The sequence below is a fragment of the Neomonachus schauinslandi genome, chromosome 5, assembly GCF_002201575.2.
Source record: "Neomonachus schauinslandi chromosome 5, ASM220157v2, whole genome shotgun sequence".
Taxonomy (NCBI): Eukaryota; Metazoa; Chordata; class Mammalia; order Carnivora; family Phocidae; genus Neomonachus; species Neomonachus schauinslandi.
Genome location: NC_058407.1, coordinates 25,075,650 through 25,099,492, shown reverse-complemented (window position 1 = coordinate 25,099,492; position 23,843 = coordinate 25,075,650). Strand labels below are relative to the sequence as shown.

Sequence of the window (23,843 nt, the reverse complement as noted above, 5' to 3'; positions counted from 1 at the left end):
TATGATAATAAAAGGCTTCAACAAAAGAAAATAACTCCCATTCCCAATCCTATAACCACTAGAATAAGTGCTGTCTTCCTCAAATTGCTTAGACCAGCATATGGGGCAGAATACTGCCATTAATGGAAACCAGAATCTACAAAATATGCCTAAAAAATTCTGGTAATAAATGTCTTACTGCTTCTATTCAAGTGAAAAAATATTCATCCTCTAGTGATTTTGTTCTTGTATCCTTGACTAAAAGTAGTTCATGTTTGTTACCAGATGGCGGTTTTGAGCGATAGACAAGTCGTCTTCCCAGCTGAAACAAAAGAAAAATACTTAATATTTTTTAGCATAACTATGTTCTGTTGAATCATAAGTAAAGTAATATTAACTTGATTTTTCCAAGGAATAACATGACTCAAAATAGTAAATAATCACAGTTACAAAGGGATTGATAACCTAATGGGTGTCCAATATGCTAGGCAGAATTAAGTAACAAAGAGAGCACCAAAGAATGCAGGAGACCGAGCGGTTAGGTTTTATGGGAAAGGTGGGAGATTTAGGTAGTCCTCTAAAAGCCTATGTTTCAGATACAGTCGGCCTAGAAAAGCACCATGTTTGAAACCAACATTTCATTTCTTAGGGCCTAGCAAGGTTCTCCTCCATTGGTTAGAAGAGATCAGTTTCCTCTGCTGAACACCAATTGACTGGCATTTAAAAATTCTATTAGATAAAAACTTGAGGAAACCATGTACATCTTCTTAAACACTAGTAATCTTGTTGGCTCTTAGATGTGTTCCCACCAGGAGAGGCTTAGGGAAAGCCCTTGATTTGTACCTATTCATTCTCTGGGGCATATACTCAAGTATATTATACTACTCATTATTTTTCTCTTTTAGTCTTTTTTCCCCTTCCTTTATGTATTTATTTGGTTTTGCTTCTATCTCTGAATTTGTGTAAATGAAATGGATGAGAAAGTTATTCTGTTGAAAATGAGATTTGATGGAATATCTCCACTGTGTCTCAAAAGAGGCACTATCACTGTGTGAGACTGTCCCCTGTATTGCAGAATTTGACATTCCTGGCCCATAGGAATTAACAATGGCAGTCTTCCCCATCATTTTATCAACAAAAATGTTCTTAGGGACTGGAATCGCCAAATTCCTTTCTTAATGTCAATTTTTTTTTTCTCTGTCAACGATATTTTGGTAACCTTTGTTACTAATACTGTCTGAAAAAATTGCCAGTGAGGAAGTGCCTTGACTAGGTAAGAACTTCTGTCAGAGGTCTTTGTACATTGTCAACTGATCAAATGGGCATTATTTTTTTTTTTTCATTTTTCTTCCCATTTTAGTTTTCACTCTAATTTTTAGTCTGCTAATTCAGTAAGCATTTATTGAGTATCCACTGTGTGCCAGGCACTGGGGACACAAAGTCATAAAAACTTACTCATGGTCTAGAAGGAAAGATGGATCTATTAAAAATAATCATTTCAACTTGGTGAGCTTAGTGAATAGTAGTATGTATACGCGGAGGGGTGATGAATGGTTAATTCGCCTTTGGGAGAAAGAGGACGACAAGTCTGGTCTTCATAGGAAGAGCTGAACTAGAGAAGTCAGACCCTTTTTAAGGTGAAATGCTTATTTAAATGAAATTAAAATAATCAACATTTTTTGACATACATATTAACAGTTACTGTATTTCAGAAACTTTTTCAAGTACTTAACGTCAAAAGGCTGGTTGTGAGGCACACAAGAAGCATTCACTGTAGGTTAGCTATTACTGTGGTGAGAATCAATGTCCATAGTAGCTTTGCAGATAACCATGAAATTAGCTTCCCCAAGTATATTTCAGACCTTAACTCAGAGGAAGGAGAGTGACATATAGAAACACAAGGCCTTCCATACACAGTGGGAAGTCATGGACCACGTACTCAGTGACTGCCCAATCCCATATTTATTATTGGATAGGTAGTCTTGCAATATAAAGAACCTTGACTTCTGGTCCTGGACCTGCTGCTAAATCTGAAGTGACTCTGGGTGAATCATTTTAACATCAACTATTAATCTCATTATTTTTTATAAGGTGAGGATTAGAAGACCCTTCCAATTATATGCAGTTCTCTGGATTTGCTGTCTCCATTGTTGACTGAAAATAGCAAGGCTCATGGCTATTATTTGTAAGAAGAAGATACACATAAATACATAGACTATTTCCAGAAGGATGCAGATGAAACTTTAAGAGATTGCATCCAGGGAAGGGAACTAAGGATGACTTAATTTTCACTAAATACTCTTGTATCTTTTGCACTTTGAGCCGTATGCTTGTTATTATGTATTCAAAAAATTAAAGAAAAAACTACCTGGTTTCATGAACCTGGAGCTAAAGAAAAAGAGGAGAGGGGAAAGGTTTCTTTCACTAAAAAGTGCGTCTAACAGAGAACTATAGACCCAGAAATTTGAATTATCCTCAAAGTTAACAGGGAATCAGAGAGAGACCAATCAAAGCTAGATAAATTATATGAATTAGGTATTTTGTTTTTATACCACAGAAGCACTCACATATTGATGTAGCTGGACCAATTGGTAACAAAACACAAACCTTTTTCTTTGGTTGTGCTACTGCTCTTTCCAGAGCAGCTCTTAGCCTTTCCTCCTGGTGTTTTTGTTTTTCTTTCATTTTCTCTTCACGTAACCTGTCAAAAAAGGAAAACATTCTTGTAACTATAAATCACAGAAAGTAAAAAAAAGACCTACATTATTTTTGGGTAATAAACTGCCTAAATATTATAAGATCTCCCTAAGAGTTAAATTAAAATAATAATTCACCTTCACCCATACTATGGCTTTTGAATATTCAGGTGAAATCTCAACAACAGATCCCATTTGTGTTAAAATGGGAGAAAATTGCTTGTCACCATTTTGGAAGAATTAAAATCTACCCAGATCTTGGTCTAAAACAAGCACCTCAGCAAAGCCTTCTTGTCACTCCACTTACATTTGAGCACTTCACAGTTAATGTGTACAAGGCCTCTTGAATTAACAGACCCCCCAGTAGCCTTTTTACTAAAGTATAATGTGCAGAAAAGTGCACAAACCACAGTTATACATATATATATATAACAATGAACTATATACATATACATAGTTCATTGAGTTACCACAAAAGCGTACTTTTCCAGTTAACCTTTCTGAATGGTATCCTGAAATTAAGACCAAGAAATGCTATTTGTCTTGTTCTCTTTAGGGTTGTTGTGAGGATAAAATTAAATGAAATGACCTATGTAAACTGTCCAGGCCAATGCCTGGTGCAGAATAGACCTCAATAAGTGATAGCTATTTTATGGACTTAAACAGTTATAACATTTACTGAACATTTTTTATGCAAAATTAGGTGTCAGGTACCTAGGAAAAAACAAAGTTCTCTTTTTGATAAGAAGGATAAGCAATTGGAACTAGGTTCATACATCACTATTGAAAATAAGTTGTAATTACAATTCAATGAGAATATATTTCCGACTGTAGAAAAGATCCAAGTGGTGTTAATGTAATCAGCCATAGGTCATCTTACAGAAGGAGTGATTTTTTTTTTATAATTAAAAAAAAATTTTGTTTTAATGAAATCCCATCAGGATCACCTTAATGTATTCTGGACTTTGTTTTGATATGGGGGAAACCATATCCCCCATATACCAGTAAGCCGTAATAAAATATCTAACACTAATGCCTAATGTTTGAATACTTACTATGTGGCAAGCACAAACCCTATGAGATAAGTATCATCATTACTGCCATTTTACAGATAAACTGAGGCTTAGGAGAGGTTATGTGCCCTACCTAAGGTCACAGAGATTGTAAATGGCAGAACCTGCATTGAAGCCGAGCAGGTCAGCCATAGTGCTCGTCTCCCTCTTAACTTTTTTTGTTACTGTTGTTATGACATGAACAATATTCCACCTATAGGCATTCTCTACATGCCACATTATACTAGGGGTCATATATTTATAATCATTGCCTCAAAAGTAGTTACCCTTATTTAACTCGGCATGGAAGTTTGTAAATCAGTGCATTCTCCTGGAAAGGCAGGCAGGCAAGGATGTGGGTATGTCGGGGTGGGGAGGGGGTGCTGTTCCAGGGATGATAATCCTCATGAAGTTGTCTTGAGGAATGAATGAATTAATGTGTAGATGCTGTGTGTGTAAGCGTCACCAGTTATGCACTCAGAAGAACCCTCCTTGCATGGCTCTGACTTTCAAACAATTCCTTCATATATAGTCTCCTTGCAGTGAATGGCTCCTAATTCTATGCCGTGGGCCCTCCACTACAAGTGCAATTCCTCTTCCACAAGATAGCTCTTCAAAAATAGTAAGTAGTGAATATTCATTCTGAAAATCCATTTTTTTCAGGCTAAAATGACCCTTTACCCATCTCAAACTAGATCAGTTGTTGCCTCAGTGAACTCTCCTTCACAGTGCTCATTGCTTGGTAATGACACATTATTTCATAAGAATATTTGATGAATGTGTCTTCACATTAAATAATAGCTCTGAGAAGGGCAGGTCTGGGTTTGGGTCTACTACATCTTTATTGCAATCCTTGCCATGTAACAGGGGCTTGCTCAGTGTTTGTGGAATCCCAGCAAGAACAGTTTCTCATCTCATTAAGTCATTCACTACACTACACTTCTATCATAAGATATTGACTGTACTTTTGCCGCCGTTCTTTCTGTTTTATCCTCTCAATTGCCTCCACATTTTCTTTGGGAATGGATTCAATGAGATCACTCAGTTCTACCAGGCGAGACTCTACTTTTACCAGCTTTTGAACTGGGTTGAGGCTGCCAACATCAGCATCTCCAATGCAGACTTTGTATACTTGATTAATTTTTTTGCTAAGAGAGTCTATCAGTTTTTCCTGAGATTGAAAAGAAAAGGGGAGCAGAAAACATAACATCTCATCACTATTTTCTTGTTCATTCAATAAATGTAAAGTTCCATTTTACTATATTATAATGAAAAGGCTCTTATATGATACTACGTATTTCTTTTTAGAAGAAGAACTTTAGGGGTGGCTGGGTGGCTCAGTCGGTTAAGTGCCTGACTTTGGCTCAGGTCATAATCTCAGAGTCCTGGGATTGAGCCCGCATGCTGCGGGGTGGGCTCTCTGCTCAGCAAGGAGTCTACTTGTCCCTCTCCTTCTTCCTTTGCCCCTTCCCCTGCTCATGCTCTCTCTCTCTAATCAATAATCTTTAAAATAGAAGAAAAACTTTAATATAACATAGAACGGCGAGAAAATGCAGCAGTGATATATCATAATTTATAGTTAGATCATTACTGTAGTAACACCTTGGACTATTTTCTTTCAAAAATATTGCATTCTAGGTATAAAAAGCAATTTTATACGACAGTATCTTTTCTTGAGTGTTTTTATGTACCTGATTCCCTGAGTATTCAAGTAGAGGCAATGTATACATACATTTTAAATCTTTTTTTTTTTTTTTTTGCCACTCCAGTGCATTTCCTTGCAACACAACATGTGAGCTCTGTTTGTTTTGTTTTGTTTGCACTTAACTACTCTTCATTGCTGAAACTACAATCATCCTGTATGAAAGCTATTTGCGTACATGCCTTGTTTCCCCTTCTAGACTGTAAGCACCTGGAGGGCAGGAGTTATTTCTTATGTTTATACTTAACTAAAACAGCACCTTGCACATAACTATGCACTTCATAAATGTTTGCTGAATAAATGACTGAATGCATTCTCTCAGAGGAAAAAAAAGTTACAAGCAAACAGATTGCCAGGTTGACCTACAAAGTCTTTTAAGGAGTTTAATTTTCACTCTTGCCATTGGAAGCCGTTGGAGTATTCTTGTCTAAGCAGAGGCTTAGGCCAAACCTTGCTGATCCCTGTACCTGGCCACTGCGCCGTTTTAACTGTTGGTAGATGCGCTCGAGCTTGTAGGTAACGTGTTTCGGGACCAAATAACTCTCAGCCTCTTTCTCCACCGTGAACCCGGCATTCGCAGTTAAGAGGATCTCGATAAACTGCTGGGCAAAGTAAATCGTTCTCCAGGTAGCATCCTGCCCAAATTCCTGCTTCTGCTCGAGAAGATGAGAATCATCATGAAGCCAAGGACAAATAACACTCAAGACAGATGTGGTGCCAGGAACCATGGGAAACCCCTCCTGGAATCACAGACTCCTTACAGAGCCACCAACACTTAATTACAAGTCAAGATCTGTTACAAATAGTTAACTTCCAAGAGCTTGTCTCTCCCACCTCCTGGTTTAATCACCTTTCTGATGTCCTGTTTACCACTAAGCACCCCTTTTTTTCTCACACTTACTGTATTTCCTGTTATATTAAAAACATGCTCTTTTTTTACACCTGAAACTGATAAACCTTGTTTACTGAAATTAAAATTCACAACTTAAAAAAAAAATCCTCCTTTTAGAAAACTTGGAAAAGCACAAAGAAATATTAAAGGAAAAAGTAAAAGAAAAAAGCAAAAGGCCTATTTGCCATAAAGCTCTTTTTTGCTCTCCTTTCTACATAACATTTATTATATTTCTTATATATATCAGTGTATTCCTTTTAGAAAACTTTAGAAATACAGAAAGCTGTAAAAGGGAAAATAAAAGCAATCCACCTATCAAGGAGAAGTATATATTGGGTATGTAAAAACAATCTTGCTGCAGTGGGAGTCCTATTTTTAAAAATATTTTGAACCCTGGTTCTGAGAAAAACAACTTTTAATATGAGAATGGTTAGTAGTTGATGAAAATTTCTGAAGGAGAGCTCTTGAACACTTAAGAGTCTTAGAGGTGATGGGCAGTGGCCTTTCAGGATGTCTTTTTTCCAGAATGCCTTTTTTTTTTTTTTTTAAGTTCTTGTGAAACAGGAAAGGAAAAGACAAGGAGAGATGTTTCCTTAAGATAACAAGATAAGAACAGCATAAGAAATAGGATTAGGGAATGAGGTTAAGGAATAAATACTCATGTATGAGAAAAAGATTAAGGGCCTGGCCCAACAGAGCCGAAGGGAAAGGAAAAAGGGAGCTCACGGTCCAGGCCTACTGATGATGGAGAAGTGAAGCGTCCAATCTCTGAAGCTGCCACCAGATGGCAGACCCAGCCCAGAGTCCCTCGGAGGCGGGGCTGCCCGGGAGGCTGCAAGGGATGGGAGGAGCTGTTGCTCTGAGAGGTAGAGTCGGCCAGAATTGTGGAAGACCAAAACTGTGATAAGTAAGGACTGGATGCCTTCCGACAGTGAATGAGAAGTGATCTGACCAGAGTAATGTTGAGGAGTAATTATATCAACATTGGATAGGGGAGCAGGAGATGTCTCGATGTCATTTAAAGGATTCTGTAATTCTAACCCATGTCACATTCTGCTGGGTGCTGACTGCAGGCAACTCTCAATTGAACTAGATCAGCCCCCTGTTTGAAAGAGTAAAACAAGGGGCGCCTGGGTGGTTCAGTCGTTCAGCGTCTGCCTTCAGCTCAGGTCATGATCCCAGGGTTCTGGGATCAAGTCCCACATCGGGCTCCCTGCTTAGCAGGAAGCCTGTTTCTCCTTCTCCCACTCTCCTGCTTATGTTCCTGCTCTCGCTATCTCTCTGTCAAATAAATAAGTAAAATCTTTTAAAAAAAAAAAAAAAGGAAGAGTAAAACAAGAGATGAATACATCCTGCCGATTGCACAGTAGCTTACATCCCATTTCATGTTCAAGGAAAATAGATAACTGCTACACAAAATAACGTGGATGAATCTCACAAACATAATTTTGAGAAAAAGAAGCCAGATAAGCCAGACATTACATGATTCCATTTATATAAAGTTCAAAACATGAAAGCTAATTGATGGTAAGAGAAGTCAGGATTGTGGTCACCTTTGAAGGACTGTAGAGACTGGAAAGGGGGTGTGAGGGAGGCTTCTGAGGGGGGTTATAATGGTCTATTCCCTAATCTGGGGGGGTGGTTTACATGGGTATACTCACTTTGAGGAAATTTAAGAGAATTTATAATTTACCTTATAATTTGTGCGCTTTTCAATATTACATTATACTTGAATTTTAAATTTTATTTTAAAAGTAAAATATTGAGGGTATCAGTCGGTTAAGTGTCTGCCTTTGGCTCAGGGCATGATACCGGAGTCCCAAGGTCAGAGTCCTACATCCGGATCCCAGCTCAGCGGGGAGTCCGCTTCTCCCTCTGACCCTCCCCTGTCTCGTGCTTTCTCTCTCACTCAGATAAATAAATAAAATCTTAAAAAAAAAAAAAAAGTAAAATATTGAATCAGTAAGAAATGTTTTTAGGGATTAGATAGGAGTGTGGAAGTTTAGAATAAAATACTGATTTTATAGTTACCAATCCAAAGTAACTGATGATTTATGAATATCAAAATTAGATAAAGCTGTTTACTCATAAAGGATTATGTTTTGCCCATTTTGGGATCTGAAAGAATGGGAGTGATTCTAAGAATACTTTTCCCCTGTCAATTTTCCTGCTTTGTCCCCCCTTTTCCACACTAGCATTTCACATCTCTAGGAGTCACTATGAATTATTAGGCCCATTTTCCCAGAGTGTGCAATATACTTGAATGCCAAAATTATACTTGTGACCAAAATTTATCTTTTAAAAAGTAATTTTCAGATCAATTCTGCCTACTCTGTTTAGGGATCTGGTTGCCTCAAAATTTAAGAGTATTGAAAATGTTACTGTTTTATATAGCTGTCCTAAACCTGGATGAAAGGAGTTTGGTTGGGGGAGGGTGAAATATCGCTGATATTTATCTGACATTTTTTATGTCAGTCAGCTTCAGAATTATTTAAAACAAGGGTGGAAGCACCCCAAATGTTCATCAACGGACAAATGGATAAACAGAATGTGGAATATAAATGCAATAGAATATTATTCAGCCATAAAAGGAATTAAATTTTGACACATGCTACAACGTGGATGAACCTTGAAAACATTATGCTAAGTGAAAGAAGCCAAACACAAAAGGACGATTATTGTATGACTCCATTTATGTGAGGTACCTAAAAATAGGCAAATTTATAGTGACAGAAAGTAGGATAAAAGTTACCAGAGGCCAGGAAATGGAGGAATGGAGAACTACTGTTTAATGGGTACAGAGTTTCTATTTGGGATGATGAAAAATTCTGTAAATAGATGGTTGTGATGGTTACACAATACTGCAAATATACCTAATGTCCCTTAATTGTACACTTAGAATGGTTAAATGGTAAATTTTGTTACATATATTTTACCACACACACACACACACACACACACACACACGGTTTACAAAAAGCCAACGAGGAAGAACTGAAAGGTGGCTGTCATCACACTTCCTGCTCTAACAGGGTATGACCCCATTCCCTCCTAACTAAGGACACTGTAGCACCCTAGGAAATGTGTGTGTGTAAATGAGTCTTAAATAACTTTTGCTTTTGTAACCTTGCCCATCCTATGGTTAGGGAGGACAGTCTTCTGAATGAGTTCCCCCAGATCTACCTCTGTTTGAAAATCAACCATAAATAATAACCATAAATGTGTTATTAGCCTCACATATGAGATTTGAATTTTTATTTCATTTGAGATTTTTTACAAGGAAATCAATGCTAGTTGGAGTTTGTTGTGGGTCTAGAAACTAATCATTCATTCAACAAACATTTATTGAGCACCTACTTTATAGGGACACTTAACATACCTAACTAGGAAAGCTCATACAATCCCTGCCCTGGAGGGGTCTGCACCCAGCTGGGAGACATGCACAGGTAAATAGGTAGTACATTAGTGTGTGTCACCAGAGGCTCCAATAATGGATCTATATATGCAAGAGAGGCCGAAATCTATTAGAGGCTCAGTGCTGGGCAGGTATTCCATTCAGTTTTGATTCAGTGCCTCCCCTGTTAATTACTTGCTCTTCAAGTTACTACCAAATGATCATAGGTAATGAACTACTTCATGTATATACACTCTAAAAGAAATGTATCTATAGGGGGAAAAATCTCAGCATCACACCTTGTAATAATTGGAGCAACATCTTAAGAGAACCCCAATGCTAATTTGAATACTTTCTACTATGTAAATTGACTATTGCATACTGACATGATAATTCCAAGCTGGTTTTCTGCCTCTATCATCAACCCAGGATTTGTGGTATGCTTTAACTCCCCATTCCAATGCTTAGGGGACAGGGAATGCACATTATTATTAACATGAGACAAAATAAAATTACCAAAGGCAAAGCAGGATTACCTGAGTGTCTGATTTAAATTCTCCAAAACTAAATAGCCTGGACCTTAATTCCAGTTCTGCTGCTTTTTCCTCTTCTCTCACACAGCTAGCCTTAAGCATTTCCTTGTGCTCCAGAAGAAACTCTATGTTGCTATTTCTGTTGCAAAAGAAGAAAGAGACCCTTGTCTGTAATTTGTGGTTTGGAAATAAATCATCAGTCAGGAATTTCAACACTTTCCATATCATGTGTCAACATCCTATATCTAGCAAGCCAAATATGAGTTTATAGTTTAAGACATTGTCAGTACATTCAACTTTTCAGGTAAAATGAGAAGAGTAAATGCATAGATGCTGCTTTTAACTTGCACCAGGAAGCATGTTCTTCCTGTGGTTCCCCCAGAGCCCCCAAATAACAGCAGAGTTGATGTGTCAGGAAGCCAAGTTGTGGTGTGACCTAGAGATAGATTCTGTTCTGGCATAGATCCCCTTTTCCTGCCCAACCATACCCACCTCGTCCCCAAAATTCATATTGTAGGGTTGGGGCACCATATGCTGTAAGGATTGTGAGAGAGGAGACAAGGATGAAAAGGATACATTAGTGGTACTGGGTGGCTGTGAGATGGTGATTTGTAGGGTCTTAACTTTTGAGTAAGTTAATTTGTTCAAAGTTCAGTGTAGTTTGACCTACTGTTCGAAAAGATTGCCATCTTTTGGCCCAGAAAACTTCCTAAAAAGGCTTTACACATTTTTATAATGGGTAGATAAACAGATTTATCCTCTGCAATTTGAAGCTATTTGCCAATAGCGTCCAATATTACTTCCAATTATATAAAATTTTACAGAAGGAATTTTGTGAGTCATCAAATCCAGCCTCCTTCCCCTTACAATAATCCCTTTTATGAGAGCCCTGCTGTATCTACATATGTATGTTATAAAATGCTCTAATATTTAAGTCACATAACTTTGCTGAGAGTCACGACCAAGGAAAATGCATTGATTAGCATTATCATCCAAAGCCTGATTTGATTAGCCAGATGGTAGAGTGAAAACTGCACCAAACAAAACTTAATGAGTTGTGGAATCACTATGCTGTATACCTGAAACTAATGTAACACGTATGTCAACTATACTTCAATAAAAAAAAAAATTAAGGCAGTACCTTTTAATTCTTTATAATCTTTCAAACTGCCTTTCATTATTGCTAGCTAGGAAAATATTTTGACAAGTGTAAGGAAGTAGAGACTAAAACTAAAGTCAGTCTACTCTGTGTAAATATAACTTCTACATTTTACACCCTACAATGTAAATTATTATTAATAAAAATCCCACCCTAAAATCAGAGAGACCCTGAGGAAGGTTCACACAGGAATAAGTTGGATTCTCTCTCTGGTCAGAGACTGCTTAAGATAATAAATCTACTTGTTCTTAATAACTTACATCTTATCCTGTATAAGTTTTTCTCTTTTATTTACATCTTCAAGATTTTCATCTACATCTTGGGAATACTGTACCAAAGTTAGATTCTGCTCTTCCAGCTCTGTGAGGACTTGAAGTAACTCTTCTGGTTCTTTGAAATAAAGCTCTGGCTCCTAATCAATCAGAAATGAATATAATTCACTTAAAAATATGCTACTTTTGCACATATGACTTATCTAGAAAAATACAGTGGGGAAAAGGAATGCCATTCTGATTATGAGGAGCATGGGCAGAGAATGGCAAAGGAGCCTATTTCCATGAGAGCTGGCCTTCAGGAAGAGGACATTTATGGTTCTTGGGGAGATGAAAGGTATTATAGAAGGGAAAAAGGAAGGTAAGGAAAATAGAAAGAAGAAGGGATGGAGCAGAAGAGGAGGCCAAGGCAGGAAAAAAGGAAAGATGGTTCTAGGGAAAGGCAGGAAAGGGAATAGAAGAAAGAAAAAGGAGGCTAAGTGAAGGTCATTTTCTCTCCCCATTTAATTTTATATTTTACAAAAACTTCATAAATATACGTATTACTTTAACTAAATTTAATTTTTAAAAAGATGACTTGGGTATTTGTACACCATGTTCATCATATTTACTATAGCCAAAAGGTGGAAGCAACCTAAAGGTCCACTGATGGATGAATGGATAAAGAAAATGTGGTAAATCCATACAATGGGATATTACTCAGCCTTTAAAAAGAAGGAAATCCTGGCACACACTACCACATGAGTGAACCTGGAGGACAATAGGTTCTGTGAAATAAGCCAAGTTACAGAGAGAAAAAACTGCATGATTCCACTTTTATGAGGTATCTAAAGTAATCAAACTCTTAAAAAGTAGAACCGTGGTTGCCTGGGCTACAGAGGGGGAGAATAAGGGAGTTCAGTGGGTACAGGTTTCCATTTTGCAAGATGAAAAAGTTCTAGAGATCTGTTGCACAACAATGTGCATGTAGTTAACTATACTGTACATTTAAATTTAAAAATAGGACGGGGTGCCTGGGTGGCTCAGTCGTTAAGCGGCTGCCTTCGGCTCAGGTCATGATCCCAGAGTCCTGGGATCGAGCCCCCCCATCAGGCTCCCTGCTCTGCGGGAAGTCTGCTTCTCCCTCTCCCACTCCCCCTGCTTGTGTTCCTTCTCTTGCAGTGTCTCTCTCTGTCAAATAAATAAATAAATAAATAAATAAATAAATAAATAATCTTAAAAAAAATAAAAATGGTTAGGACGATAGATTCTATGTTACTTTTTTTTTTTAAGATTTTATTTATTTATTTGAGAGAGTGAGAGAGAGAGCGCAAGAGGGGGTAGGGTTAGAGGGAGAAGCAGACTCCCCGCCGAGCAGGGAGCCCGAAGCAGGACTCGATCCCGGGACTCCAGGACCATGACCTGAGCAGAAGGCAGTCGCCCAACCAACTGAGCCACCCAGGCGCCCTATGTTACTTTTTTTTTTTTTTTACTATAATTAAAAAAAAAGATCACTTGTATAAGATGTGTTATATGTAATAATGGATGGTGTTTTGAAATGTTTTTTGTTCCTTGTTAGTTTCTGTGGTTATATTCAGGATGGGGTTAGCTCAAAGTCAGTCTTGTAAAATAGAGGGCTGTTTTGCTGAAGGTTGATTTATCTTACGGTACAGCTACACAGCATATCTCAAGCTCCAGTAAAATGACAAGCAATCAGGAAGTGACTGTTTCATTCTCTACAGGACTACTGTAGAGAATATATGTATCTCCTAAATTATTACCTTCTTATAAACATTTTTCATAATATGCTGACAAAGATGAACTATAGATGCAACTGGGAAACAGTGTCAAAATCATAGTTTCTTCTGGAAAGTTGTGTAATATTTGGAATAGGAAATTTTAATTTTAAAAGAAAAAAATGAGCACTTATACTTTTCATCAAACACAATATTTAAATCAAAAAAAGATAATCTGGTTACCAGATCATAGTCCATATCATCGTCTAAAAAGAATTCCAAACTGTCTTCTGAACTGATACTCTCAGCGTGGCTGTAAAAGAAAGAAAATGTCTGATTTCTGAGCCATTTTCAGTCAAAAGATTTGCTTCATTTCTAAATTGGCTTTGGAACCTAACTATAACATAGTCCTTTTCAATAGCCTTTTTAGCCTTTTAGGAAACTGCTGTTTGCAGGAATCAATGGATTCCATACATATGCAAAAGAAAATCAGATTCCATCCAGATAAGGGTGACATATGCAAACAAGTGAGACCACAAGGAAAGGCCAAACCATATGGTACCAATTATTTGAGGTGCATTTATAAGAAATCTTTTTAAAGAAACACATGACAAGCTACATTGCTGCATCTGTTTTGTTCCTTTTAATGCAGTCTTGACAAACTAAACATGTGCTCTAGTGCTCAAAACAAAGCTTGTTCCCGGAGTAATACAATATTTCTCTTCTGAAGAGCGGATTTTACTTTTTAAAATATCTTCTGATCAGGTTGGTTGGGGGGATGGGGGACGAGGTACACTCAAAGAATAACTATGTGGTTTGCATAGCAGCTCTGGAAAAATCCTTTAAGAAGGATAAATTGAAAATGATTGGAAAATTAAAGAGGCAGAGACTAGGGAGAGTAAGGTGGCTGTTGGTGTGATCTAGGTAATTAACTTATTGGTAAGGATTCAGGTCAACAGTAGGCTGTTAGTGGTTAAGTTTTGGGGGAGTCAAAAGTTACATGCAGATTTCTGATGGCATAGGGGGTTGGCACCCCTAACCCCCATATTGTTACAGAGTCAACTATATATGGACACACTACAAATTTAACTATTCAGTCATTGAACAACATCCAGATTGTTTCCAGTTTGGGGCTATAAAGAATAAAATTGCTATAAATATATTTGTGCAATTTTTTGTGTGCACATCATTTCCATTTCTCTGGAATAAATGCCTAGAGTGCAATTGCTGAGTTGGATGGTAGGTACATACTTAGTTTTTAAAGAAACTGCCAATTTGTTTCCCAGAGTGGCCACACCATTTTACATTCCCACTAGCAACGGAACAAGGGATCCAGTTTCTCTACATTCTCATCAGCATTTACTGTTTTCATTATTTATTTTAATTTTAGCTCTTCTGATAGATGTATATATCGCATTGTGCTTTTTTTTAAAAAAGTTATATATTTTCTTAAATAGCCAGGGTTGAGAACTAGCAATTTATGAAATAATGAGTATGAATGAGGTAACAATCAAGTAAGGGACAAAACAAAAAGCTTTATGGTCGGATTGCAGCAATTTTGAATGACATGGTAAAACTGCAAACACAGGGGTCAGCAGAGTAGCTTAGTAAACAATTGGGCAGTGGCTCTGCGAGAGGGCAGGCAGTTACTGCCAACAGCAGTGGCAGGCACTCGTCAAAGAATGCACGGAGGCCTCTGGGAGTTTAGCCACCTCAGGAGCACCCGGAAATGGCAACCACTACCTCCAGTATCTGTTAGGACGGGTATGCGTATGTGATATCTGTGTTGAAGAAAGGCTAAAAGTGCTATTTTCTGAAAAACACTCACAGTTTCCAAGAGAGTTAATCAAGTAGGTACCGTACCTTGATAAGGATGATTTCTTATTGTCTATGGTTAGAGTGGGCTTCTTGTGTGGTTTTCCTGTTCAAAATGTCCAGGCGAAGTCCACATCATTTGTGATGGTGGAGGTGAAAAGAAATAACGTGGAATTAGAAATGAGTCCTTGTTATTTGGTGCAAGATAATCATTTTTTCTGCATGGATATGCCCATTCTTTTTATTATTATTAGAATGATAATCATAGAAAGTGGAGTGAGCTCCTCTATTCTACTGAAATTGGGTTCCAAGCCTAAGAATAAAATCAAAGGCACTGGTTGCGGTGGGGGGGGGGGGGCGCAGTGCAGGGTACATATTGTCAAAAACATGATATAACTATTGATAGTCCCAAATCAGGGGCATAAATTGTGAAATATAATATAATCATGGTTCTTTTTTTACCTAACCATATATATTTCATATGTAATGACAGATTTTTTTTTTTAAAGATTTTATTTATTTGACAGAGAGAGCCACAGCGAGAGAGGGAACACAAGCAGGGGGAGCGGGAGAGGAAGAAGCAGGCTTCCCGCGGAGCGGGGAGCCCGATGTAGGGCTCGATCCCAGGACCCTGAGATCATGACCTGAGCCGAAGGCAGACGCTTAACGACTGAGCCACCCAGGCGCCCCTGTAATGACAGATTTTTAAAAATCAAGGCAAAAAATAAAAATGGTGGACATTTGAATTGTTACATCTTGTGGAGGGGATGACTTGTGCCAGGTTCTCTGCCTCTGAGTTCTGTGCCTGTCCTGTCCATTCATCCTCTCCAAGTCTTGTAATCATGTCAGAGAGAAAGAGATGGAATTCCTAGCTCCCAAGGATTATGGGTGATGTGGACACCACCTTTTGTTTTCCAGGTTAGCTCATAGGTCCCAGATTTCCAATTTGAGATGGGCACCTTCTCTGGTTTTACTTTTGTGAATGAAGTCCCAAATCTCTGGTGTTACCTTGGCGACCTCTTTCCATGTAATAGTCATCTGAAAATGATACCTTCCCGGCATCCTCATTACTGCCCTCTGTTTTCGTTGTATTTAATTCTAGAAATGAAAACAAAAGGGAGAGAGATGGGGGGAGAACACTTCTAAGAATGAGAGGTTTGTCTCATGGTGAAGGTAGAGTTACTGTGAGAACTTACAAGGACAGATATATAGGATGGGGACATTGTAACAAGCAAATGTATGATGCTGACGGCAAGGGCTGGTCTCTGGACCAGGCAGAATGGAGGGGAACTGACCTGCAGGGCATGAGGAGGTCTCTATTTCCTGCATCAGTCAATAGCCTGATAACTTCTATAATCCCCGTGTCAGCCATTCATTCCTCTGGACTGAGGGACTCATTGCTTTCTGAGCATCCTCTAGTTAAAGGACCAAGTCTAGGGGCATTGAATTTTAAGCTGCAATTACTTCCTGATTTTCCTTTCTATAGGTTTTCTCTCTTGTCAGTGTATTGAGTTTAACCAGGTGCCATCATTGTGCTCACTACTCAAAACAGTCATGTACAAATGATCTAATTCAATCACAGCAAAGTGAGCTGTGACAGCCATCACTACTGTGCTGGTAACTGTTTAACCATCGCCTCTTCGGAAGAGTTCTCCCTGGTTTGCAGTTCACTGGCTTCTATGGGGTAAATGCTCTTACCCCAGAATCTCAGGATCACCTCTCAGCTGAAGACTCTGCAGAGAACTCTCTGTGTAGCTCTCTCTTCTCCAGTACTCTGCTCTGGGAACTCCAGCCTCCCTACACCCTTAGCTCTGTCCTTGCAATTCATGGGGACTGCTGGGCTCGTCCTCCCTCTGCTGCATCCTGGAAATGCTCCCCAGGCACTATGCTGAGGCCATCATTTGGCTCATCTCATTTGTCTCTCCTCTCTCATGGATCGTTCTGCTTCTCTTCTTGGTGCCTGATGCCTGAAACCTATTGCTTCATATATTTTTCAGATTCTTTTAGGCAGGAGGGTAAGTCTGGTCCATGTTACCCAAATGTTGCTAGAAGTGGTAGTTTTCCTCTTTGATTTGTAACCCCATTTAATCACTTACTTGATTCTTATATATAATAGATCTATTTTTGGTCCATTGAGCTGACTTCCTAATACCAGTACCATGCGGTGTTAATTTCTGAGACTCTGATAATATATTATATAATACTTTAAAAGATTAGTAATACTGGGGCGCCTGGATGGCTCAGTGTGTTAAGCAACTGACTCTTGATTTTGGCTCAGGTTATGATCTCAGTCAGGGTCCTGAGACGGAGCCCCACATTGGACTCCATGCTCAGCAAGGAGCCTACTTGGGATTCTCTCCCTCTGCCCCTCCCACTCCCGCACACACTCGCGCTCTCTCTAAATTAATTAATTAATTAATTAAATCTTAAAAAAATAATATCAGAGATAGTGGGAATCCTTGTTCAGGTTCTGCTTAAAATAGGAATTCTGACTGTTTAATAAATAACAAACAAATAAATATTGAAACAATATTTGAGAATTAGAGCTATTTACTTAATTGAAATTAAGAATATGTGACTCACTTGTTAGTACTGGAAGACTGACATTCATACTCTCTCTACTCTTTGTCATCTGCGCCCTTTTCAGCGCTTGTTGGATTTGCCAGTGTTTTGGAGACAGTTTCAGCAGAAAAAATCCATATTTCATGTACTCTCTAAGGAGGAATTCTGTTTTTGCTATCTCACTACTCAAAAGAAATGAAGATATCATTAGAAATATCCATGTGAAGGCCTGTTCATAAAAAAAAAGGTTTCACAAAATTTGTTCCCTTGATTATGTATTTGAGTAATAATTTACATAACAAAAGTTGTTAAGTAGGGTCATAAAAATATGGGCATCAATAAGATAAAATGAGAAGAAAAAAACCCATAGGAGTGCTATTTGAATAAAACATGCCAAGGAGGGGCGCCTGGGTGGCTCAGTCGTTAAGCATCTGCCTTCTGCTCAGGTCATGGTCCCAGCGTCCTGGGATCGAGCCCCGCATCGGGCTCCCTGCTCCGCGGGGAGCCTGCTTCTCCCTCTCCCACCCCCTCTGCTTGTGTTCCCTTTCTCGCTGTGTCTCTCTCTGTCAAATAAATAAATAAAATCTTAAAAAAAAAACATGCCAAGGATATACACACATGGAATAGACTGATGATAGTTTTACTCATTTATTCCTGAGGGAAATGTCGTATTAAATTTTAGACATAGGAAGAAATTAGAAGGTAGCAGAAGATGGTACTTTTGTGAGAAGAATAAAGAAAACACCCACGAGCACCTACTATGGACGCACGACAGAGTACCATTTCATTCTCTGTATAGCACTTTACAGTCGGTATAATTCCCATCTTTTGGAAGAAGAAATGAATGACTTGCAAAGTCATCTGTCTACTAAATGGCAGAGCCGGCACTCAAACCCAGGTCTGGCTGACTCAGATGCCCAAGCTTTCGCCACCAATATCCAGGGACTTGGCCTGAAAGCCTCTCCCCAGCCTCAGTGCTTTCCCATAATCGTGTTACAAAGTGGACCTTGAAGGAATGTTTACAATAACAATGAAGTCCCTTGTGAAAGGGTGGTCCACCCATATCCTTCCAGGCGTCCTTAATCATACCATCTTCAATACCCTTATCAATATTACTCCTACACCAGTATCTTCAGCTCCGGTACTTCTTTCAGGCAGTGCCTTCCTTCAGCCCTGATGTGAGCGTGAGATTCAAGAGTCAATAATCAGCTGGCTCATGTATCACACTGAAGGATGTTGGGAGCCCCTCATTCTACTACCACTTTGTTATTAGATTGAAAGCCTCCCAGAGGTGTTACAAGAACAGGGTTAAAATGGCTAGCATTGGACAACTTCCAAGCAAAAGCTTCAGAACAAGCTCCCTTCCCCTTTGTAAACAGATTTCCAGCCCTACCTGCAGTGGACGACTTTCCTGGGCCTTCTCAAACCCATAAAGAAAGAAAGAAAAAGGAAATAAATAGCAGGCGCCTGTATCCTTTGTGCTGTTTCCCAGCTTGTTTTTCATGACTTTTTGCTCCTTTCTAGGATGATGAGACACATATACACTAAGCAAGTTCTTTTCAGCAAGGCTGTTTACTGGGTGGCCATTGTGCATAAATATAATACTCCTTGCAAGCCTAGAGGCTGCTGCTCTCGTTCTACAAATAGAACAGAATCTTCTAATTACATGATGGAGTGAAGGAAGGAAGGGAATTCTCCACCTTGGAATGCCTTCAACTTTAGGCTCCTACAATAGAAGAGGCTCTGTAGCCAGAATGTGTTTGAAAACACGCATTCTGTTAGTAACAATTGGTTTCTAAGAAACTACCATCCAATTCATTTGCTGTATTTTAGACAAGTTGTTCTCTTCTCCGAAAACTCTAGGACTTGGTTTTAGAGGAAAGGTAAGTATCAAATCCTCAAAAAGAAAAAACAAAACAAGTTTTTGTCATGAAATTCCTGTCCAAGAATGATGATAGAAGGAAGCTTCTTTAGATACTTAAAATTAGACCAAGTGAGATACACTTGACCACAGAAGAAAACATCCGGGCTTGAAAGAAAAAAAAAAGAGTGGTGGGTGTTATAATAATTTTATCCCAACTCTCCTTCCTGTAATTTTTGTCATTATAAATCCTGGTTTTTAGTATCAATTCTAGGTTCAACTAAGTGGAAGTGCCAATTATAGTTGAGAGGTAGTTGTAAAAATGAACCCCAATTTCAGAGATGTTAAAATGTGGAAAGAAATAATGCCTTCGAACAAATGAAAGAGGACACTTAGAAAATAATTTATGGTTTACTTTTAACATTGGCTTGCTTCTTTTCAACCAGTTTCTAGGCTTCTACACTGACAAGTTACAGAAATTTTTCAGCCAGAGGTCACTGTACTCTGATAACCAGGCAGAGACAGAAGGACCTTGATCGACAGATTACTTATTTAAAAATGAGGTCATACTTAGGAAGTCATCAACTGTTAAGGAATATTCCCACGTAGGTCTGGCTAGGCACATATAGGTTTCACCAGGGCTGGGACGTTCGAGAAGGAAAAGATGGTGCCCTGGGCTTACCTTTTCACCGCCTGCACCTCCATACTGGCTTTCTTCAGTTCTGCTGTCATTTGGAGTTTGTTTATAGTTTCCTGTGCTGCACTGAAAAGTAACGGGGATTTGTTAGTTTGTTTTATGTTGTGTTGTATTCCGAGAAACTAAAAAGAAAGAGGGAGGGAAAAAGGCAATTTGGCCAGAGTGAAAAAAAACGAACGTTTTAAGAGCATCTACAGATCTCTGGTCATTTTCTCGAAGGAACTCTTCAAAGGCCATTGCATCTTCTTGGAGCTTTTTTTCGGCTCTTGTGAGTTGCTGTTCCTTCGCCACCATGTGTTTTTCAAACTTTTTAATTGTATTTCTTTTGGTTGACAGGGCATACTAGGAATATTGAAAACAGAAGTGCGCATTATGGCACATTTCCAGCTCATTGCTAGTACATTTCAACAGTCTCATAATAAAGGGAAAATAACTTGCATAGTAAGAGATCACATGTATTAGAAATAATAGCATGCCAAGTCTTGAGACGATAGCCTTTGTTTTATGAAGGAATTTATTTGGGGATCATTAGAAGGGAGACTAATTCCTCTCTTTCACTTTTATGAAGAGGCTCAATATTGTTCCAACATGGCTTTGTCCCACAAATCAAAAGTAGCTACATACCCCTCAGGCTCTATCCTAAAAAATAAAAGTAAAAAACAAAAACAAAAAACTACGTATCTCTCCAAAGAGGAGGCCTACCTGGTATTACCCACAATATACCTCCAGTATTTCTGGGCATTGGGAAATTGGGCTGTCGTCCGCAGTGGCAAAGCCGCCTCCATTAGGAAGGAGCACCGGAGAATGAGGTTTGCACCCTGCTATACCTGTGACACATTCCTCCAAGCTGCCCGAGGGTAGGAGTGTTTAACCAGCCTTCAAGAACCCTGGGTAAATCTCCAAATACAACTTTGATATCTAGCTTTTATTTATTTTTTTTTAGTTACAGACTATAAGAGTTCACTGTGGTTTTTAATGCCATGCATGAACAAGGAATTATAAATAAAGTCACATACATTATAATATAAATGCATTTAAAATATGTAAATGAGATCATTTTAAAGAAATAACAACCAGGGAACCAAGGGCCAGATAAAGTCACCAGAGGTCGTCAGTAGAGGAGGGGCACGTGTGGAGAACAGACTGAGTGTAGGGAGCAAAAGTGGAGGCAGAGCAGTGTTCAGAAGTTATAACAATAATTCACGCAGGTGATACTGGTGACGTGGATTACAGTGGTAGCAGGCGAAGTCATGAAAAGCAGTGTGAGTATGGATATATTGGGAAAAAAATACATTTGAAAGTATATTCGGATGTGGGTTGTAGGTAGGCGAGTTGAGGATAGCTCCAACGTTTTTGGCCTAAGCAACTGGAAAAATGAAATCACTACTCACTGCGATGGGGGCACTGCACGAGATGCAGATTTGCAGGGGTAATGAAGAGTATAGAGGGGCAAAACTTTGGAAATGGGAAGTCTGAGGTGCCTACTGGGCATCTAAGTGGAGATGTTAAGAATTACAGTTGCCTTTGTGAGTCTGGAGTTCAGGGAAGACGATCAGGGTAGAGAAATAAGTTTGGAAGTTGTTAATGGGGAAAGTGGAATTTAGAGCCGTGGGCCTGGAGGAGGGTAGATAAGCACAGGGCGAGGAGTGAGTCCGAGGGCGTTCCAACATTTGGAGGTCAGGGAGAAGAAGAAGAAAAGAAAACTGAGGAAGCGAGCAGCCAGTGATGAGGAAGGACCGAGACTGTGGGTCCTGGAAACCAGCTGAAGAAGACATTTCAAGAAAGAGGAAGTGACCGAGTGAGCTAACTGCTGTGGAAGGGGAAGGAAAAGGAAGACCGTGAGGTGACGATTTGAACTTGGCAATGGGAAGGTCACTGAGAACCTTGACAAAAGCAGTTTTGGTGGAATGATGAGGACAAAAGCCCAACTGAAGTTGTTTAGGAAAGGATCAGAGGGGCAATAGATCTGGAGCATGTAATGAAAAAATAAACTGTCAAGGTGAAAATTTGGCAATGCTCTGCCAGAGGTCTTCTGTTTGACTAATGGGAGAAAGAAATTATTTTTACTACCTCCAGCAGAAACCGGTCTCTCTGGTCATTAATAAATTCATGAATAGTCCTTTTTGTGTCCGTACCTTCAAAGAAAATTGAAATAGACTTAGGTTTAGTTCATTATCCCTCAAGAGCTTCTATAAAATAAAAGCTATGTAATTAAATTACTGTATTTGGCATGTATCTGACTTAAAAAACCACTATCTCTTCAAGTAAACTTTTTTCCTAATCACTAAAAAACTAATTTCATAATAGTAATTACCATTTATTTTGTGTCCATCAAATTCCAAGAACTTTATTAGACACTTTAAATAAATCATTTTATTTGATCCTAACAATAACCCCAATGAGGTACATATTTCTGTACCCATCCTGTATGTGAGCTCAGAGATGTCAAGATGCTTGCCCAAGATAACGGAGCTAACACGTGGCAGAAGGGGCATATGATTCCTAAGCCTGTGCTGAAGGAGACCGAGCTGTTTTAAATCTTAGTGTTTTGGCCAATCTGGATATAAAACCGAAGTCTTTTGGCAAAATGCGTGTGGGGATCACAAACCAAATTTACGGCATGAAAGAAAAAGATGACAACTAGCTTTACCATCTAGCAATAAAAAAAGACCAAAGTTTCCTTTCAAGGTTTCTTCGTTCTGGAAAAATTACACATAGGCTGCATTTCAACAATGTTCGCTTCATGAAAAACCAACAGAATGTGGTATAGAACAAAGTCTCTTGATTAAAACATAAATAGAAGTAGAAACAAAACAGTGTTTCCCAAATAACCAGTGAGCCCACGCTGCACTGGGGAGCCCACAGTCTCCTTGGGTCATATTCCGCCTCCGCCTCTTACTAGCCATGAGATTCCTTGTCTGTAAAAATGAGGATCCTAATAGTGGTAGATTGTATTATTGTTCCAAACTATTTTCTGCCCCTGCCTGGAAGAAGATTATCTCTCCCTCTCTTCACTGGTATTGGGCTTGACCATTGACTTGATTTGGCTCACAGAATGCCAGTGGAAGTGACCTGTGTGGCTGCCAAGCATAAGTTGTAAGAACCACCACTGGTTCCCTCTTCCTCCCTCTGCCATAACTCCAGCAACATAGCAGTCAGGGGTTGATCCTTCAGTGCAGGACACATTGAAAAGCACCAACGTTGAAAGGTGAATGACAAATAAACTTATGTTGTTGCAAGGCACTGAAATTTAGGAATGGTTTATGAGCACAGCACAAATCAGTCTAAGTGGGTCATTGCTATTATCTCTACCTCATAGTGGTATTGTGAGAAGGAAGTGAAGCAACATGCTATAAAACACAGAGGGGCAGAGGGAGAGGGAGAGAGAGAATCTTAAGCAGATTGCACACCCAGTGTGTCAAGAGTAGACGCTTAACTGACTGAGCCACCCAGGTACCCCAACACATAATAACTTCTTAACAATTGTTAGCTATTATTAAAAATACAATTTGAA

The 23,843-nt window shown here is 38.9% G+C and overlaps 1 protein-coding gene across 1 annotated transcript in view; it reads right to left on the bottom strand.

Moving 5' to 3' along the window:
* Positions 1–187: 187 nt before the first annotated feature.
* CCDC38 (coiled-coil domain containing 38) overlaps positions 188–23,843 on the bottom strand; it is a 31,556-nt gene continuing 7,900 nt past the window's right edge. Inside the window, exons 4-16 of the mRNA XM_021687678.1 lie at positions 22,400–22,464; positions 20,508–20,671; positions 20,315–20,395; positions 17,789–17,953; positions 16,638–16,642; positions 16,218–16,307; positions 15,258–15,315; positions 13,638–13,707; positions 11,668–11,819; positions 10,252–10,387; positions 4,693–4,898; positions 2,587–2,680; positions 188–301 (exon numbers count right to left, since the gene is read on the bottom strand). Coding sequence (XP_021543353.1) covers positions 188–301; positions 2,587–2,680; positions 4,693–4,898; positions 10,252–10,387; positions 11,668–11,819; positions 13,638–13,707; positions 15,258–15,315; positions 16,218–16,307; positions 16,638–16,642; positions 17,789–17,953; positions 20,315–20,395; positions 20,508–20,671; positions 22,400–22,464 — 1,400 coding nt within the window. The remainder of the gene's footprint in view (positions 302–2,586; positions 2,681–4,692; positions 4,899–10,251; positions 10,388–11,667; positions 11,820–13,637; positions 13,708–15,257; positions 15,316–16,217; positions 16,308–16,637; positions 16,643–17,788; positions 17,954–20,314; positions 20,396–20,507; positions 20,672–22,399; positions 22,465–23,843) is intronic.